The 21641-nt window shown below is 31.9% G+C and overlaps 1 protein-coding gene across 2 annotated transcripts; it reads left to right on the forward strand.

The window, feature by feature from the left end:
- Window positions 1-2299: 2299 nt before the first annotated feature.
- LOC130442417 (uncharacterized) lies at window positions 2300-18177 on the forward strand. Of its 2 annotated transcripts, XM_056776507.1 has the most exons (8): window positions 2300-2651; window positions 2856-3179; window positions 3235-3568; window positions 5943-6045; window positions 6167-6402; window positions 6573-6837; window positions 14532-14743; window positions 17944-18177. In XM_056776507.1, the coding sequence occupies exons 1-8, from the start codon at window positions 2556-2558 to the stop codon at window positions 17979-17981; spliced, it is 1608 nt and encodes a 535-aa protein (XP_056632485.1). In that variant the 5' UTR covers window positions 2300-2555; the 3' UTR covers window positions 17982-18177. The 2 variants fall into 2 exon arrangements, with proteins under 2 accessions (XP_056632485.1, XP_056632486.1); XM_056776508.1 differs by lacking the exon at window positions 2856-3179 and having other exon boundaries at window positions 2377-2651.
- Window positions 18178-21641: the final 3464 nt, after the last annotated feature.

Here is a 21641-nt window from a genome sequence, read left to right on the forward strand (position 1 = left end):
CTTAATAATTGGTTACGCAATCAAATTACACAATAAGCAATCAATGATTTCGATTCGAAGTCCATTTATATTTATGAATGTATTTTTTTATAGATTATAAACATTTCGACCTAATTTCGATCTTTATCAAAAAATATCTGCTTAATGCAAATTTGAAGCAAAATGAAAACGACAGAGCTGGTTCTTGAGGATTCCAAATTTTAATAGGATATATATTATGGAAACACCAATTCTCAGAAAATAAGACAGAGGTATTCGATTTTCTTACTGACTGTAATTTACACAAGCGCACAACGTTTCCTTTGATATGCATAAATTCCTTTAAAGTTAAGAAGACGAGGACGTACAAGATAAAAGATTGCAACGTTGCCATATTTTTCTCCTGCATTTTAATGTAAAAATCTTTGTGCATGATAGCTGTTGTTTCCATTACTTAACCTAACTTTTGATTTAGTTTTTACCTAAATTACTAGGAAGATAACAATAGAATATTAAATTACAAAGGTTCAAACAGTGTAGAGATCTAAAAGGTTTAAGATAAGCGAAGATACTTCTGAGAAAATTTTAGCACAATATATATATATATATATATATATATATATATATATATATATATATATATATATATATATATCTAATTAATGGGCTCAAGTAGAAATAAACTCAGAATATTAACAGGCAGACAGCTAAGGATGAGACATCTATTGGCATACTTTCAGAATGCGCTGCTCTATATAAACCCAGGGTGAGATACCTGAGAGTGTTTGAAATGAAAAAAATTGCTTATGTTATGAAACAATCTTACATTATTGATTTCTTAAAGTGCATAGGATTGGTTAAGCTGCTATAGTTTTGCTATACCATTGTCAAATAAAAACATTCTCCTTGGTCAGAAGATTTGCATTAATTATAAAATTGTGAATTTAGGTTACGTAACCTACCCTAACCTAACCTAACCTAACCTAACTTGAGGGATTTAGAAAATCGGGATTTTAATTTTTGGATTTTGTATTAGGTAGTATATTCCATATAATTTTCTTAATGATTCCATCACGAGTTGTATTATGTACTCGGAATACCTTTTCGTTTACCTGAAATATCCTCGTCCCGAGTTGACGCATCCTTATCTCAACTGATTAAAAATCGTCACGATTTGTAGCCCACCCATTAAAATCATTCCTATCTACCTTTTTATTAACTCAAAGCCATTTCCACCAAATGTAGTACAATTTCATCTACTATTTTTAAGTTGTAATGAAAATAAACTCTTAAATAAAAGCTGTAAATCTTTTTTCCATTAAAAGCAAGTCGTAAACACACGATATCATCAATTCTTGACCAAATGGACAGATGTTGTGAGTCAAAGCTCTCTTTTCGATAGTATTTTCATGTGTCATAACTTTTATTTGAAGTCCTTTATTTTTTCTACGAGTCTCAATAAAATCGGTAGGTTAGGTAGTTAATTCAGTAGATTTCATATCGATAAGATTTATATGGAATCGTTGTGCTGGATATTGTTTAAAGCATTCCTTAAAAAAATATCAGTTATTATCTATTATATATAAAAATTATAATAATCTCCATAAACACGGCAATGTTGGAATCTTATTTTATCGGTAACCTAAACAAACCGTTAACGAAACATTATGTTCGTTCCAACCCATCAAAAACCTCCCTTGGTACGGTGACGATTCTGCGCAATAGAAATTACGTGCACCAACCGGGCGGTTACGGTTGTACGGTTTCCGGAACGGTCTTTTCGATAGTTGGTTGATATCATGTACTATTTGAAGAACCGTGCATAACCGGGGATTGCGCAGAAAATTTCATTTAAACGCTTTCAAGAGCAATCCAGAATAGCAGGTTGGAACAAACCTATTGCTAATAACTCATTATCATAGTTCATTATTGGAAATTTTAATAACCTGCTTTGTATGTTTTGTACGGAAAAGTAATATTTAGTGCTTGATTTGAAATTTACCCTGATGCCAATACTACCCTTATTTAACACATTTCAACGGACACTTTTTCACACACACAGTTTGTTCTCCTTCTCTCTACCATTTATATATAATACATATGATATCGAAACCAAAGCTTATTAATTCCAATGAAAGAAAACCGAAAGAAATAATAGAATGACTTGATTTTTCGGTCCTCAACATTAGTACACACGTTCAATGTTAATTGGTTGTTTACATTCCATAACTGAATAAACGATTTTTTGCATTTTTTCATAAGTGTTAATCTATTTTTGCAACAATTTTGGCAATATTTGATTTTCAATGTATCAGGTGACATCTATTAGCTGGTGTCAACGTTGAATCTATGACATTTATGATTTAAGAAGAAATTTTCTTTTGGAACCCTTAGAATATTCATACAATGACAAATAATTATGTTACTATTCAAATACTATTTTGAACCATTGAAGAAATAAATATCAGAAAAATCGATTGCAATATACAACGACAGTAGTAAACTATAAAAGTGATTCGCAATTTTTAACAAAGCAGACTTATTCAAAGAGTTACTATATTTTATAACTAAAAAACATGGATATATGTAGGTTATGTTTAAAAGCCGAAAGCCAAAATATATCAAATCCAACGGATATTATAAATATTTTGAAGAAATTTCTTCCTTCAATGGTATGTATTTACATTTATAATTAACGACGTTGATGTAGCAAGCTTAAGAAACCAGTTTTCATTCAACATTATAACAACTTCATAACCATTTCGGTATTTTAGACAAATAATTAGATAATTGTAGAAGGTGTCAAAATTTTAGTACAAAAATATTGGTATATTTATATTATATCCTTAATCTGTAGATAATGTATTATCTTTTAGAATCCCTGTTTAAAACATTCGGTATTCCAACTATGTGAAACTTGCTTATGTAATATTCACACCCTTAAAAATTTAAAGTATATCCTAAACAAAACTGACGAAAAAATTAAACTTAAAATTAGAAACTCCAAGGGTAAAGAAATAGATTTGATAAATTTGCTAGAAACAACTAGTGAATTAGAAATCAAAACGAAAAATATTCACCCCTGCCGGATATGTCTACAAATTATATATTTTCCCAAAATATTTCTTTATGAAAATAACACTAATATTTTGAGACACGATTTAATACAGAATATGTTTCAATTTTGCAATATAACCTTGGTAAGTAAACTTCTATCTGATGTTAAAAAAAATCTGAGAATATATCAAATTTTAGAAGTGTGATCTCTTTCAACAACCAGTTATGTGCCTGCAATGCTGGGAAAGTATTCAAGTCTGTTATAGTTTCAAAAAAAATTACTTAGAAACTAATAACAAGATTCAAGCCTATTTAATACAATTTAATATTTCAAATAATACCATAAATGAAGAAATTTTGAAAAGTATGAGCCAATACTTTTATTCTGATATAAATGAAATAATAAAAAACAAAGATTTTTGTGATAATCGGGAGAATATTGGAAGACGTTCGTTAAGGAGGAATGAAAGGAAAAGGTATAATAATCACACAATCAAAGAGAATCCGACATTTATAGAAACAGAACATAGTGGTATGTATAGTTTTAATTTTGTAAACTTTTTGTATACTTCAATTATAGTTCACTATCGGTTTTGTTAGTTTTTGTACTGTTGATGTTATTCCAAATGAATGAAATTTTGAGAACTCCCAACAACCCAGCTGGTCCATACTTAGAAATCATATATTTTTTGTAATTTTTCTGTTTCTACAAGAGTTTAATGAGATCTCGGAAGTCTAAAAAAACCTAGCTTGTCAATTATCCAACATCATATATTTTTTGAATTTTTTTATGTTTCTACAAGAGTTTGGTGAGATTTTGGGTCGAAAAACCCAGCTGTTCCATAATTTCACATGACATGTTTTTTTTAATTTTTCCATGTTTAGTGAGCTTTTGAGATGTCTAAAAAACCCTGCTGGTCTATTATTAAACATCATATATTTATGTTTCTACAGGAGTTTGGTGAGCTTTGTGGAAGTCCAAAAAACCCAGCTGATCCATAACTCAACATCGTATATTTTATCAAATTTTTCTATACGTTTCTACAGCCAATTCTGTGAAAATAAAATTTCATTGTTTTTATTTAGATATTTAAAAAAATTATAAACGTTGTTGGACATATTTTTCAAAGGACCGACTAAACAATGTTTAATGAGGTTTGAAATCAGTGGTGGATTTACAAGCAGGGTGAGGAGCAGCAAGTATTGTTCAAAAGTTCTTTATTCCGATTTACAAATTTAAGTATTATTCAGACAGAGAAGACGGATTTTTATTAAATTCTTCAGAAATAATTGAAAATTTTTACTGATAATTCCTATCATTTTTCCTCAATGTTCCTAAATATTATTAAATCTACTTACACAATCAATTCATCATTCAATATCGATAGTCTAATTAGTAAACTAACAAATTCGACTTCAGAAATGTTTTTAATGTTTATAAAACACTTTTCCTAACTTTAATACTAGTATATTAAGTTTTCTTTGCTCAAAATAATGTCTTTGAACAATTCTTTGTCGTTAAAATAATCAAAGATCTTAACGAGAATTTAGTTCTCATATTGTAAAGTTGAAAGTTTATTTGTTTAGAAAGAAATTTGTATAATTTATTGTGAACCAAGGTATACAATCTTAGAGATCAGTAGAAACGGCAAATTATGAATAAATTCAAAGGTAAAACTGTCCAAATTATTTATAAAAATTGGTATTTTATTTTTCAAGTTACAAATAGGATGTTCATGTGATGATAGTAATAGGAAAAAAAGCCTTTAGAACATGAAATTTCCAAATATAAGAAATGAAAACAAATTAGATAAAGTAATTGAAATGATACAAATCTTATCAATAACAGTAAAAGAAATGAGGGAAGAATACAGACAAGAAATAAAATAACCTATAAGCAAATAAAACAAGAAAATATCGCATAAAAAACAACAAAATCTTAAGGTACTGAAAAAAAAGTAAATAGTCTAGAAAAAAACAAAGAACAAGGATTGGGTAATGAACAAGAAAACACAGAGTAGAATAGATATGAAACAACTAAGGAAAATGAAGAGGAATAGAAAAGCTCAAACAGAAACCAATAGGAAAGAAAATAGTTAAAAGATGTTTAAGAAAATTGACAAAAGCAAAAAGATATAAGAAAAGAGGGAAAGAGAGACGCAGGAAAAGTTAGCACAGGAAGGGGAAAGAGAAGGGAATACAATACAGCAAATGAATGCTCAAAAGATCGGAAAGAGTGAAAAAACTGGAAAAAAGGAGAATCAAAATTGAAATCTCAATACTTTGACGCTCAAAAGGGCATAAAGAGCTCTAGAGAAGAAATTATAGATTCACATTTACCAAACAATGTTTCAACAATCTTGAAACAGTTTTATGTTATCCATATCAATAGTTGACTAGTCATACATTTTTGAAAAAAATTCACCGACAATGTCTGCAGGTATATCGGCTTTTTGAACTGATTCGTTTTGTTGATATAGATACACATATTTGGGAGTAGGCGCCAATTTTTGAAAGTTCTGGTGAACCTGTTGCCTGTTTTTTCAAATCAAAAGTTTGTTCATCCAGTCTACCAATAAAGTTTTTTTTTTAACTTTCCCTTCATGTTTATTATAGTGATTAAACTTCATATGAGTTGAAATTTTGAATTTGTCCAGCTTTCACTAACAATTAAATATATTTTACTTAATTGTGACCAAAAATGGACATGAGGTGTTTCTCAAATTATTGATTCAAATGTTTTATGACAATAATTCTTAAAGAATCAATTTTTATTGTTTCCTATCTGTCAAATTTGCTTGGATAATATTCTTAAATATTATTGTGATCTTAAATTATTAAGACACAGCATAACCTCGAGTATAATGTTAATTTGTACTTCAGTAAAAAATTTTTAACGTTTGTAGATGTAGTTCTGCCTAAACGTACCAGATATACTTTTACTGCTAAGGATGATAAATTTTTACTAAAATTTTACTATGAAGTCACGAGCACAAATATAGCTTCAAGGTAAAAAATGTTAATTACTACAAAATGAGTTTCTATAAAATTATAACATAAATTGTATATGTAGTCTTTAAATATTAATCAAAATCAATTTAGTTCTTGCTAATTCTATTCTAACTTACAGACCTTGGAAGATTATTCAAGAGAAATGGTTTAATCATTTCCCCGAAAACCCCTTAAAAATTTCCTCGATTCACAGTCGATTAACCACACTTTTGAAACAAAAACGAAATACATTCAAACCACTTAAATCGTCTACAAAAAATAACTTTACAGTAAAGAAACGAAAAACGAAAAATATTTTTAATGAGTTTCATCCAGAATGTTCAAATGAAGAATCTGATAATTATGTTTGTGAAGGTAAGCAATAATAATAACTAATCTAGTTCATTAAAAATAATTAATACACCGGAAATAGAATAATTATTAGTTTAATGAACAATATATGTGATGTATCTTCCATTTTCCCTCTAGTGATTTCTTAAAGTAATCCAATGATTATCGGTATTATACTCTTTTATTTATTCTAGTTACTCCGTTTTCGTTCGTGACAAGTACAATCCCGGTACCTTCAACGGATAATAAAATGGAACAGTTTGTGGATATGCCTCCGTCAGGAACTGATTCCGATTGTGAATCACTTCCTATACCTTTACTGGAAAGAATGGATTTACCAGAAATCTGGAAAGTTGATCGACATTCTGTTGAGTCAAAAAGAAAAATAATAAACCAGATATTCCAAAATGGAACAAATAATACTAATGCAATTAAAGGAGATACGAGTTCTTATAAAAGGTAACTTAATTTTTATATATTATTGCATGTTGTAATGTTTTTTACTTACAATTTATCATAATAAATAGAAAAATTTGAGGTAATATATTTTCCTAACTCCAATTGATTTAAACACTACACTACACACAATTAATTGATATTTTTTATGCACTACTCGCGATTCGAATTCTCACAAGTTGAAATACTATACTGATCTGACCCTCCAGTCGCCTGTATTTATATGGTAACTTTTTTCTTCGGAATCCTTCTACATTTAACAATGTTCGATTAGAGAAGGCCGGCTTTGTGTCCTGTACTGTAAGGGTGTAGTTCTCTGGAGCAGAAATCCAGCGACACGGTGACGCTCGTCGCACATTCTCGAAGCAGTCTACAAACTATTTTCCACCTGGAGAAGATATGTAATCACACATTGAGCCTTGGTGCGGTCCATAGACTTGCAACTGAACTTTCCCCACAGCCCAGAGCGGTCCTATGGACTGAACAACCTAGTTTATTTTAAACCCTCTCCACTGCCAAAGGGACCGTATTGAATTTCTTTTACAGTTTGGTCGGACCTTCCTAGGTCCTTGAAACATTATAAAACAAAAAACTTAACTTCTTTTTTGTTTTCTTCAACATAATTCAAATAATATTTGATCGAAATTTTTATATATTTTTGTATGCTTTACATAAAAGCATAAATCATCATCCAAAGGATAAAAAAGCAAACAAAATTCCATTCCAAATTTTCTCTATTATATTTTCATCGGGAATATGGATTGATGATTCGTGTAGTAGATGGGTAGTTAGTCCTTGGTACTACTTTTCACACTTCCCTTTCATAAATCTAGCATTTTGAAAAGACTTGAAAATGGAAATTTAGTAAAATGAAAATAGCAGTTAATATATAGGAGCAGTCGGATTGTTGATAGAAATTGCACACGCCCTACGACTCATTTTTTAGTCTAATCAAATGATCTCGATTGGTGAGATAGTTTTGTGACCCTTAGCACCTGGGGTATTACTAATTATTTCTGCCATCACCAACATCTTTCCTCTCCATAAAACATACAACTGCATAATTTTGATTTTCTCTTCTATTAATTCCGAATTTTCTGCTTCAATGTATGTCTTTTGTCCCCTAGAATCAATTTAAATTTATTCACATATTAAAAAGAATCGAATTGATTAAGAGGCTTGCAACATTTTTCCATATTTCCTCTTATCTACGTAGTCAATACAGGGCTCTAGTTCTTTGCTATGATTTCCTATGCGAAAAATACAAAAAATTTTCATTATTTTCAATTTCATATTCAATTAATTTGAAGTCTGAAATCATCTTTGACATTTCAAAATTTTCGGTTTTTTTACGGATTTCAATTTCATTTTTTTTTCTGCTTTATTTACTAATATTTATTTCACCGAACAGTTCTTAAGCAAATAATGATTTTTTTGACAAATATTGTTTAACTTACTGCCAGTTCCTACTTTTAAGAAAGGATATTGGTAGTGTGACCTATAGAATTAAAGAAAGCTTAGAAAGTTAGAACAGCAGTTTCTCCCAAAATATAATATCAAACATTATAAACTTGAAACACTGTCTATTATCAATTTCTGTTTGTTCGCATTCTTCATGAATGTACAGCTAACTCTACAACGGTTTTATAACATAATCTCATAAGTATGATAAAGTATTTTGTATTATTAGTACTTTTATATTCTTCATCTTCATCTACATTTTTTGTAAAAGATTGGTAATATAATTATTTTTTAATAATAAATTCTAATTATACAAGGAACAAAATTATAATAGTCTAAGAGCTAGAGCCGGAATTTCACAATGATCGTAAAACATTCATTTGGTGTCATTAGCTACATTCCCAAACAGGCTGACACTCTAATGGATACAGAGGGTAGTTCCGAGTGGCGAAAGTGGTAAATTTTTCGGAAAAAATAAACAATCGATAATATGACTCAAAATTTGTCAAGATATAGTACTTGGTATAACTAAAAAGAATACCAAATGGCTGACACGTCAGTAGATACATAGGGGGTGGTAGACAATGGTAAAGAGGGTCAAAATTTTGGGAGAAAAAGATCCTTAATATGTCAGCCTTTTTTACTACGGAATGGTTGATCCCTTAGTACTCTAAATCCATAAGATATGACATCCATGTCTCTCGTACATTAGTACTACCCGTTCTTTTGACTTATATGGTCTCAATTTTTTTGTTTTTATTTTCTTATTTATATAAACAATGCTTCAATACATCAATAAAAATTTTATTTATTTATTTATCAATTTATATACGAGGTCTGGCTGTTAAATAACGAGACTGGTTACGAAAAAGAGTTTTATTATAAAAATTATTCTACATTCGAATACTCCCCTTCAATATACTCCCTTCTCCTCGTAACACACCTTTCCGTACGTTTTTTTCTTTGATCGAAGCAGTACCGGAAGTCTTCTTTAGTAAGTGCCTTTGGAGCTCTGCCGTTTTTTGCTTTAACAGCAGCAGATCTTTTTCTAACCTTTCAAGGAAATCTGTGCAGACATTTTGACGCCAGAGCTTTTGGTAAGGAGTCAGATTTTTTGGCACAAACTTCGCACAGAGGTTGGTCATGTGTAATTCCTCGTATAAAATTTTTCCAACCGTTTCTTTAGCGGCGTTTACAGCTTCGGCAATCATCCGGATACTCATTCGATAATCTGCACACACAATTTGGTTGATTTTTGTCATTGTTTCCGGAGTTGAAACAGTTACAGGGCGACCTGGGCGCTGGTCATCTTCAGTACTCTCTCGGCCCTCAATAAAGCGCTTACACCACTTAAAAACACGTGTACGACCTAGAGAATTATCCCCATAGGCCTCTTGCAACAATTTATAGCACCCAGGCGGAGTTTTTTTTCAATTTGAGGAAAAATTTGAGATTAATACGTTGTTCCTGTTTTTCATCACACATGGTTTTCGACACGAGAAAAAAAACGTTCATTTAAAACTGCTACTGCACAATTATTATAATAGTGGCAGAAACGTGTTTTGGGACATACATAGACAAGATATCTAGAAACCCTCGCACTATTCGTTTTTTACCCCACCCTTCTAGAGCGCCCTCTAGGCGCCCAGTCTCGTTATTTAATAGCCAGACCTCGTATGTGGGTTATTTTCCAAAAAACTGCAGTATTCATGATTAAAAATCTGATTTCGCATTTTACACAGATTTGCTGTCACACTTAAATAAATGAAATACGAAACCTCAGGGCAAAAATCAGCTCTTAGATGAGCTTTGGGGGTGTAGAAAAAATGAACTTACCGATTTTCCCAACTTGACTGAGATGACAACTTAAATAAGTTTACTCCAGAAGTGACGAAACTGCACGAGGAATTTAAGAAGAGATTTCAAGATTCCATAAAAATTGAGCCATCATTAAATATCTTTTGATTCCTTTTAATGTCATCGATGAAACACCCGCTAGCCTCCAACTTGAATTAATTGAGATGCAATGAAATACCCATTTCAAGCAACTATTTCTGAACACCAGCAAATTGGAATTTTATAAGTCCTTATCTAGGATACTATACCCAAATATAGTTTCCCAAACAGTTCCACATATCACATGTTCCCACAAAGACCAGAGCTCCGCAACCTTCTACTTCGCAGCTAACTTTCAATTAATTGCAATTAAAAAGGTTATTTTTTAATATTGCACAATAAATTAGTGTTTCAGAAAAATTATAACAATATTTTTATTTTAGTAAATAATGTAATGTTACAATTTGGCCCGCCATATATTTCGTTAGCAAAAATTGGCATGCGAATAAAAAAGTTTCCCCAATCCTGCACTAGAGTGTCAGCCTTCTTGGGACACCAAATGAACGTTTTACGAAGGAGAAATTCGATATTACCGATCATTGTGAAATTCAGGCTCTGTGTTAAAACTTATTAGACAAAAATCTTAGTGTTGAAGTTCTGATCTGATCTGGAATGCGTGCATCGAGCGCAAATTTGCAGGCATAAAGACGGTATCTTCAATCCCTGTATTTAGCTTGAAATGTTTATTACTGTAAATAAAAGAAGAGAAATTATAAAACAGTTAACAAGAGAATAACAAAGAGTTAATACTTTCTCATCAATGCGATTATAGTCATAGTCTCCTAACCAGGCTTTTTTGTGAAAAATTTAAAATACGCATTCTGGAAAATTTTAGGTGTTGCTGATGGTTTTCCGTTTTGTCTTAATGATAGTAATTATTTAAAAGTTCGTATGTTTGCCTATCTCTAGGACCCACTTTGGCAGAATTTTCTTGTGTGCTCATCGAACGATCTTTCGGATTCGACACAGGTAGTTTGCGCTAGAGCTCGAAATGTTTTCTAAATGTACCTGTGCGCTTGATGCACGTGCCCTTCTCGCACCCCATCATGATCTGATTGGTTAAATTAGGCCCATATTAATATTTAGAAAATTGACTTTCCTTTTATTAGATTAGTTTGAAATGGACAAGAATATTAAAATGTAAAAATTAATAGAAGGTTTAGTTATAATGAAGTCATAAATATAATAAATTGATGCTATTTATTCTGTTTACTGTTCACTTCACCAAATGCTGGAAAATATGTAATATTTTATATAATTGAAAAACTTTTTTCTACTCCACTTACCATTTACAATAAACATGAATCCCCTTACGTCCTTGTAGAGAAAGCATTCTTAGAAAATCTGCATAAAAAATTCTTCGACCTAATTCTCTATACGGATGTCGGAGCTGAATCCGGTAACGGTTGCGCAGTCACTACAAATCACGAACTCATGAGTTTCCGCTTACCCTCGACATGTAGTGCTTACACTGGTGAACTTTACAGTATCCTTCAAGCTTACAAATTTATCTCTCCTCCCCATAAACATATCGCCATATGTACTGACTCTCTTTCATCCATACAGTCAATTACAACCATTTTCACCGACCATCCAATAGTCCAAAACATTTATGACATCTATCAAACTCTCATTGCTCTTGATATAACAGGCTCTCTCATCTGGTTTCATTGCACACTGGAATTGCTGGAAACGATAGAGCAGATCGCCATGCCAAAGAAGCCACAAAGAATCATCCTGAAATCCCAGTTCATCTTGCTAATGATCTGAAGACTAGCTTCAAAAACCTTATCTAGCATTACATAACATCCACCCATCTACTTCTCACCTTTCCCTGAGCTTTTTGAATAGGAGAGAAGCTGTGGCAATAAGAAGACTTCGCATCAACCACACAAAACTTACTCACGGTTATTTGATGTCGTCAGAAAGTTGTCCTGTCTTCCAATGTTATCAAGTTCCTGTGTCTGTTAAGCACATCCTCACCTACTGCAGAGAATTCTCTACCGCATATCAACAGTTTGATATCAAAACCAACCTCAAGAAGACACTTAATTGCCCGACGGAAATGAGAAAAATCGTAGAGTTTCTTAAAGCCACCAAGCTGTATGAGAAAATATAATTAATATTGTCATGAATTTTGTAACAGTCCTTTATTTAACTTATTTATCTTATGTGTGCCAATGACCAGCGCTGTCGCACGTTAAACTGAAATAAAAAAAAAATAAAAACTTTTTTCATCTGGCCGCATATATTTATAAATTATACAGGGCGTTCCGGGTCTTCATTAGATATAGGCCTATAAAGTTGCGAAATATAAAACTTGTATTTAAGTATAGTTTCTAAATTGTACATTCGAAAGCTATGAATTTTTAATGTAGTGTGTTTGACGGAATAAATAATTCTACACTACTATCCAAACGCCAGAGGCGGCTCATGTCCAATGGTTAAAAATCCGTTACTTTTACAGGGATAACCTGTACAATCTAAAAAGCAAAAATGAATTTTCCAATTGATATCTTAATAAAAAGGTACTCATGGTTTAGGAGATATGTAGATTTTTAGATCGTTGAACATGCCAAGGTAACAATTCACCATAAAGAGACAAACCATAAATTTTATCATGTTAAACAAATATTACTTTTTTATTGAAAAATTCTTTTTACTATATTTAGATTATACAGGTTGAGCCTATAAAAGTTATGGTTTGTTAACCATTAAGCATCTACCGCCCCTGGTCTTCAGATAGTGGTGTAGAATCATTCATTCCGTCAAACACACTACTAGGACATACATTATCATCCATAAAAAATTCATAATAGCCGAATGTACGGGGATGTATGGATATCTAGTTAGTTAACCTAGACCAGTTCCATGCATAAACAAAATATTGCGTTACCATAGCAACGAACAATAACTTATTAGAAGTTTTGTCGTCAAAAAAGTAAACCAGAGTTACGCAATAAATTAAAAGAAAAAAGATGAACTGCGAGCTTCAAAAGAGGTAAATTTTCCATTGAAGATGATGACCGATCGGGAAGAACAGTTCCTGTGTCAGTCCCCGAAAATATCGATGCAGTTCATGACATGATTTTATCAGACCGTCGAATTGGGCTAAAATAGATATATGAAGCACTGAATATTTCATACGAATACGTTCATCATATAGCTCACGTCAATTTGGACTTGAGAAAAATTGCTGCAAAATGGATCCCCAATGTTTGAATGTTGACCAAAGGAATAGATGGAATGGCGACACTCTGTTTCTTCAAAACCTAATAAGTTTCGTGTCCAAAAATCTACTGGAAAAGTTTTTGCTCCAGTTTTTGGGATTGCCATGGACTAATCATGATTGATTTTTTGGATAAGGGTAGAATAATAACTGGAGATTACTATTCGATAGTACTGACCACTCTACGGAAAAAAATTAGAGAGATAAGACGCGGAAAGGTATCCAAATGTGTTTTGTTTTTGCAAGACAACGCCCCTGCACACAAATCTCATGCTGTCATGCAAAAAATTCGGTATTTAGGGTTTGAATTACTAGAACACCCCCCCTTATTCACCAGATTTGGCTCCGTCCGACTATTATCTCTTTCCTCAACTGAAAAAAAGTTTAAAAGATTGTGAATTTTTTTCCAACGAGGAGGTAATAAAAGCTGTAATAAAAAAGTTGTAGAGGTCTGGTTTGCAGAGCATTTTTTATGAAAGGTCTAGAGACTTTGCGGATTCCCTGTAATAAATGTATCCAATTAAGAGGAGAATATGTTGAGTAATAAAATATTTTGACATTAAAATTTTGTTTGGTTTAATAGTAGGCTAAGAATTTTTCAATATATCCTCGTATAATTTAGAAAATATACTTAAATATAAGTTCTTATTGCGCAAATTGAAAGGCCTATCATTCGTATTGGAATTTTTTCTATCTAAGAGTATTATTTTCACGTCATCTACTCACTCCCGAATTTTTTGCAACAAGTCACGAGACATAAGTATATTATATTTATTGATAAGTGTATCAAAAGTAATGAGTTTGATAAAATAAGGTCCTTGAAGTCATGATTTTGTCCTTAAATGTTTTTTGAAAAGTCTGTAAAAACCCTGATTTTTTTAATTGTATATCATATATCTAAATACTAATCTGAAGTCTTGCTATTATAAATTGAAAGCAAGGTTTCCACCTTCCAAAAACATGAACCAAAAATCTCATAATGTTATTATTTGGTGATTATCAATCTTCTGAATTAGATCCACTGATCCACTCCAACCTAAACATAATTTATATATTGGTTAATCAATGAATTCTGTTTCTTCAATACATTATCAGTCAAAGTTGCTTACAGGATACAAAAACGTCTTAAAGAAACAATGTACAAATGCAACATATGTAACTTTGAAACGAAATATCAATATTCAGCAGATCGTCATGCAGACTGGCACGCTAAACCCGAGAAGAAAGGTTTTGAATGCAGTAAATGTTATTTTATTACTAGCAAGCGGTTTCTTCTGAAAAAACACATAACTGACAAACATCAAAATGAAGAAGGATACGAAGGTAAGTTAATGTTTAAAATGAAGATGAAATATTTTGATATTTTACAGTTATAATGAAGAAAATATATCTATTATTATCGAACAACAGTTTCTTATTAGTATTAGCTGTTAAAGTACGGCCTCTTTTCTTTTTCGCTTCTTCTCCCATTAAAAGGATCTCCCAACATATCCCATCTCAGCTTAACCATACAGCAGGGTTTTCAACCCCAAATTTAAGGAGGGAACTTTGTGATGGGATGTTTTTAGGGGTGTAATACCACTACTTTTCGGGATCATTTCTACTAAGAGGTTGAAGTGCACTGTTGATTGTGGATCTCCTTGCATTAAATCTTTTTTTGTATCATAATTTTCCAATAGGCATTTTTATCAAATGTATTTTCTTGGAATGTTGCTAGTGCCTCGAACAAATGTTTTCTACTAATTGAATCATATGCTTGCTCAAAAACCACAAAGAGGAGCTTCAGAATCAATCCTTCCTTATAGCTATTGTTCTGGATTGACTTCAGAATGTTAAAGTCATACATTTTATTTACTGTATTTTCATTCGTCTCTAAGCAGCTTCTAGCATCACAGAATTAGTCCATGCATTTTTTACTGGTAAATGCTATGAATTATAATTTCGTCCTGGACTAAAAAATCAGCTTCGATAATCTACGGAGTATTGAACTTCAAGTTTCCTAATGATTTTTTTTCTTTGATAAAATCGAAGAACAAACTATAAATAAAATACTTTTTATCTTAACTCATTAATATTGTGAATGTATAACACTAGAGGACTACACCAATTATTAATAATAATTAAGATAAGATAATAAAAAAAATACGTAGTCCTTCATTTTTGTGCTAATATTCTTGCTTTTTAGAACTTACTGAACTAATAAACTTTCAAGGAATAAAAGGTCTAGTTCATATTATACGAGAATATATTGAAAAATTCTTAGCCTACTATAGAACCAAACAAAATTTCAATGTCAAAATATTTTAATACTCAACATATCCTCCTCTTAACTGGATTTATTACAGCGAACCTGCAACGTCTCTAGAACTTTCAAAAAAAAATGTTTCTTCTTGCTCTGTAAACCAGACCTCTACAGCTTTTATTATCTTCTCGTCGGAAGAAAATTTACGACCTTTTAAACTTTTTTTCAGTTAAGGAAAGAGATGATAGTCGGACGGAGGCAAATCTAGTAATTCAAACCCGAAATCACGAATTTTTTGCATGACAACATGAGATTTGTGTGCAGGGGCGTTGTCCTGCAAAAACAAAACCTTTGGATACCTTTCCGCGTCTTTTCTCTTTAATTTTTTATTCTACCCTTATCCAAAAAATTAATCATGATTACTCCATGGCAATCTCAAAAAACTGAAGCAAGTACTTTTCCAACAGATTTTTGGACACGAAACTTCTTAGGTCTTCGAGAACCAGAGTGTCGCTATTCCATCGATTGCTGCTTTTTTTTCTGGATCGTAGAATTGTATCCAAGTCTCATCCATAGTAACAATTCGGTTTAATAAGTCTACATAGCTTTCAAATCGAGATCATAACGAATGCGATGCTTCTACCCTTGTACGCTTTTGGTCAACATTCAAACATTTGGGGATCCATTTTGCAACAATTTTTCTCATGTTCAAATTGACGTGAACTATATGATGAACGCGTTCGTATGAAATATTCAGTGCTTCAGATATTCGTTTTAGTCCAATTCGACGGTCTGATAAAATCATGTCATGATCTTCATCGATATTTTCGGGGACTGACATAGAAACTGACCTTCCCGATCGGTTATTATCTTCAATGGTAAATTTACCTCTTTTGAAGGTTGCAGTCCAATTTTTCACGGTCGCATACGAAGGAAATTGATCACCAAGGGTATTAACTTAATGATGGCTCGATACTCCAATTTTTCGATTTTCACAATTTCGGTGGACATCTTTTTTCTTTTAATTTATTGCGTAACTCTTGTTTACTTTTTTGACGTCAAACTTCACACTGACACTTCTACTAAGTTATTGTTCGTTGCTACGGTAACGCAATATTTTGTTTATGCATGTAACTGGTCTAGGCTAACTACATATCAATACATCCTCGTATAGAATTACTTATTTGATCTGAAAAGGTAGATAATAATTTGATCATTTTGATATTATCTTTTTTTTTTCTGTTCCTTCACTTTTGTTCTTTTATCTATTTTCGTTTTTCCCATATCTTTCATACTTTACATCTTTTTCTCTCCCCTGTCATTATCCATCTGATTCTTTAGTACTCTTATTTCTCTCTCCTACCCTCCCTTGCTAAGAGACTAAAGTGTATCACAAAAATATCAGATCAAACAAGTATCTTCGGTTAGTTACAAGTCATATTCTCATTACCAACATTTTTTTTAATTCATAATTTGGTAGTTTTTGGACGCTTCGATTTGGTACACGACGTTTGATTTTGTTAACCGCTAGATTGAACTTATTTTATCACCAAACGGTATTTCTGGCTGTTCGTTCTGGCAACAAATGAAAATGGCAGCCTGTTTTGCACGACGAGAAATATACCGAAAAAACTGATAAGGTACACGCGTGAAAGTTTTTCCAAACTACTATAGGAACCTCAACTTAACGTGGTGCACTAGTGTCGAAGGTTTTCCGATCTGCTATATTTCTGGCACTATTTGGCCGCTCTTAGTTGAGATCCGTAACGCGTATAATTTTTTTCGTATGAATTTTCCGTACTTTCAATCGCTTCTGGCAAGGGCTTTCCGACCAGCCCGATTTCTGGAATTACTGCACCACTTTTAGTTGAGGTCCTCAGAAAAATATGAAAAAAATTTCATGCGTGTAACTTGTCGGTTTTCCGATATGCATTTTCCAGAATTTCGAGACGCTACTGGCGGAGTTTTTCCAACCAGTTACATTTCTGGCACTATTGCACCGCGCTTAGTCCAAGTTCCTACAGTAGTATGAAAAAACTTTCACGCATGTACTTTATCAGTTTTTCCGGCATATTTTTCGTCGTGGAAAACAGGCTGTCATTTGAATTTCCGGCCAGAACGAACAGCCGAAAATACCGTTTGGTATTTGGTATAAATAAACTAACGTTTATTTAGCGGTTTACGTCGAGTACCAAAATTGGTTTAACGGTTAGACAAAAAGGCTTGAAAATTCAAATTCATAACCATTTTCCTGATAATTGGCATGTTTGTTTTTTTTTAGAACTTCCAGTGTTAATACCTTTCACTATTACCTACTGAAGGAACAACTAACGGGCTGTTGGATAGAATATATCACTATAGGAATATAGGAATCTAGGTTTATATATTTTTTTTGTATTACAGTGGAATTTTGTTTCATTGTGTTACTTTTATTTTATAGAGATTCACTTGTGTAAAAGTTTTTTTAAATAATGTTTGTTCACAAAAAAAAAGAAAATAAAACTTTCTTCTATTATCTGCTTAGTTTATTTAAGGGGGTGTTCTAGTCTAAAAGCCTAAATTTTAGGCATTTTTCAAAATAACATTGAAAAAAATGAAAGTCATTTTATCATTCATTTTTTATAAGACGTTTATTGGCATTTCAAGAATATAAAAAAATTGTAACAAAAAAAATTAGGAATTCTACAAATTTCAGGCTGGTGAAGTGGGGCCTAAAAAAAAACGTTACATTCTGGTTGACATGATTCCAGCCTTTGTAATGATCTGAAACAAAGAAAATTGAATAATCTCTATCTGTAAAGATAAAGATATTATGGACATAATATTAAACAAGTTTTTCATCAAAGGAGAGGTTTGTGAAAAAACTACCCACTGTTGAAAGACTTTGTTGATCTTTACTGACTTTATTTTCAAGTAGATACATTGTTGACATTGCTCTTTGCACAATTGGTAGGTCTAGACCAATATAATTTCTCAGAGGGTAGAGTAAGGTACCCTGTATTAAAAATACATCAATAAAACTTTTGACATCCTCAATTTCTATATGAAAATTGAAGTTGTTCTCTACACTTTTTGCATAGCGAACATGTTGATAAAATAGTTGTCCAAGAATTTTTTGAATAAATCAGGTGGTGAAAGTTCATCAAGTTCTACATATAGCTTTTCAACTTTAGTTTACTCAGAATCAATATTTTGCACCACGTCCGTTTTGGTGCAACGTCTGTTGGTTCTCTTTTTTTCTGTTCTACCATGTTCTGGTGAAACCATAACGACGCCTACCAAATATATATTTTCCATATCGCGCCAAAACTTATCTCGTTAAAATTCAGAATTTTTTGTTGCCGTTATCTACGTTATAATACAGGTCATAAAGAACCTTTTTATATTTTATAATTTCAACTTATTTGAACAAATTGGGATAAAATTCACTTGTTAAAAGAAATTTAACATCCACTAATTTACATCCACTAGATCTGGAATTTTATCGTCGTCTTCATCTTCTTCACTCAAAGAATTAAGTTCTGGTGGAACCACAACCACGCCTACCGAATCTATATTTTCCATATCATGCCAAAATTAATCTCGTTCAAATTAGGCAATACTCAAAAATGTGTTTTTTGCTCGTACAATATAATACAAGTCATTTTTTTGTTTAACATTTATTAGTAATTAAAACCATAACAGTTCTATATATTACATGTTTTATAACTTGTTAAATTATAGTCAGGACTTTTTGAATACTATTTTATTAAGGAAACATATATCATTTACAAGATCAAAGATAAGCGCAGGAGTGCCCTGACGTTTCTACTTGACGTCCTTTCTGCTGCTACCTAGTGGTCATGTGTAGTTGATATAGGAGACCATACACTAGCCATCTAATGCTATATTATGTAACACTATAAGCTCGTAGATTGACTCCTCCTCTTGCCATTATAAGATCTTTATCAGTTCCTTTTGAGGCTTCTATCAGCTAGGGTTTCTATGAGGGGATGGAGTAAGAGGTTACTGTGTGATTATAGGTTTTTATGATGTTTTGTGCTATTTTCTGCAATTAACATGAAGCACCAGCTATTATTCGTAGTATTTTGGATTGGCTTCTTTGAATTAAGGTAGTATTCGTCTTGCGCGCACAACCCCAAAGTTTGATTCTATAAATCCAAATAGGTTTTATGGCAGCTTTTTATATGAGTATTTTGTTTATCATTTTTTATTCTTAGGTCAATTTATTTTCGCTTTCTTAAAATATGTTGTTTCCAGGTAAATTTTGAACCAAGGTGTATTCCTAGATATTTAGTACTAGTTGATTGTGGAACTTGTTTGAGATTCTCAATCGCTCAGATAGGATCTTAACAGTTTCAGGTAGGTAATAGGGAGATATTTCTTGATTTTGAATATTAAGCCTAAGTGCTAAACCTTGGCTAACATCTAAGAAGACAGCTGTGAAGTACTGTTTATTTTCCATTGCGATGTTTATGTTATGTACAATTCTACGAACCTGCTGTATAGTAGTGCTCTTTTCGAAAACCGAATTGGTGGTGTGGTATCCATTCCTCTGTTTTAGGGTCCGAGTGAATTCTTTGGAGCAGCAGTCTTTCAAGTATTTTGGATGCGACTGGTAGTAGGCTTATGGGCCAATATGAGGAGACTTTATTTCGATTTTTGCCCTCTTTAGTGATTAGTATTATTTCTTCTGTTTTGAAGAGCTTTGGCATAATGCCTTTCTCTTTTTTATATTTTATAATTTTAACTTTTGGAGCAACGTCTGTAGCACTTGCTACAACCTTTTCACCGGCTTCATTTACCAATCTCTGGTTATCATTTTCTCCTGCTTCAGCTTCATCCGCCTCTTGAGAATCTACGTGAACTTCTAAAGTACCAGGAATATCATATACATCCACTAGACCTGGTGTTGTTGGTGGAACTACAACAACGCCTACTGAATCTATATTTTCCATATCGCGCCAAAACCATCTCGTTCAAATTCAACTTCTACTTCGGCAATACTCAGACATATCTTTGTTGTCATCTACGTTATAATATGTGCAGAATCGCACAGTAGCTTGCAGATTTCAAAAAATTATAACTACAATTAAGATCCATATTTTTAAATATAAAAGTGAGTGATATATTCAGACCCTTATTAGTACTACAAGAGTTATTATTTTTACTTATAAGGTATTTCAATAAAAAAATAGCTGTCTTATTTATATGAGCTGCTCACAGAAGTAAAACTGATTAGAAAGATGAAGAAGCAAAAAATGTACTTACCTGTGACAGAAAAAGAAAGAAAAGAAATGAGAACTAAGAAATAGTTTATCCTTATTTTTTTAGGACATATTTTTTATGAATATTTTATAAGAATTGTTTTTTATGATAACTTCAAATGATCAATGATTTTATGTTTTCAAATGATTTTTTGTGTACTATCTTTAAATTTTATATTACTCATAATTTTCTTACCATTTAAATTAAAAAATACCATGTATATACTATTATAAAATATTTCCGTATGTAACGTGTAAAAGTGATATTATTGATAAGTTTTTTAGTAAAAATACAGTCATTTTCTCTATCTCAGACATTTTGTATAAATAACTAGCTTTATACAATCAACACATAATTTTTAATGGTTTCCGCAACTATTGACATAAGGTACATATGCAGGCCATTGATTTATATAAATGCTTATATCGAGTACAAAAAAATGCTTGGAAAGAACGAGTCCTCAAGTTGTCGGGCAGCCTCTAACGTTTATTGTGTAATTCACTCAGATCGGCCAGCTTAAGACGGTATCACACGTGGCGTCCAATGCTTCCAACGTTGGACGCATCGTGTGGTCGTAGTATAGATGTCATTCGACGAATGTTTTACTTACAACGTTGGCGATGAGAATTCATTTTTTTAACCAGCGTTAAAGGTGTACCCAACATTGGAACGAGGTTAGAACTATTACTTTTGGTACAACTACACTGTTGT

This window comes from Diorhabda sublineata, chromosome 4 (assembly GCF_026230105.1).
Source record: "Diorhabda sublineata isolate icDioSubl1.1 chromosome 4, icDioSubl1.1, whole genome shotgun sequence".
Lineage (NCBI taxonomy): Eukaryota > Metazoa > Arthropoda > Insecta > Coleoptera > Chrysomelidae > Diorhabda > Diorhabda sublineata.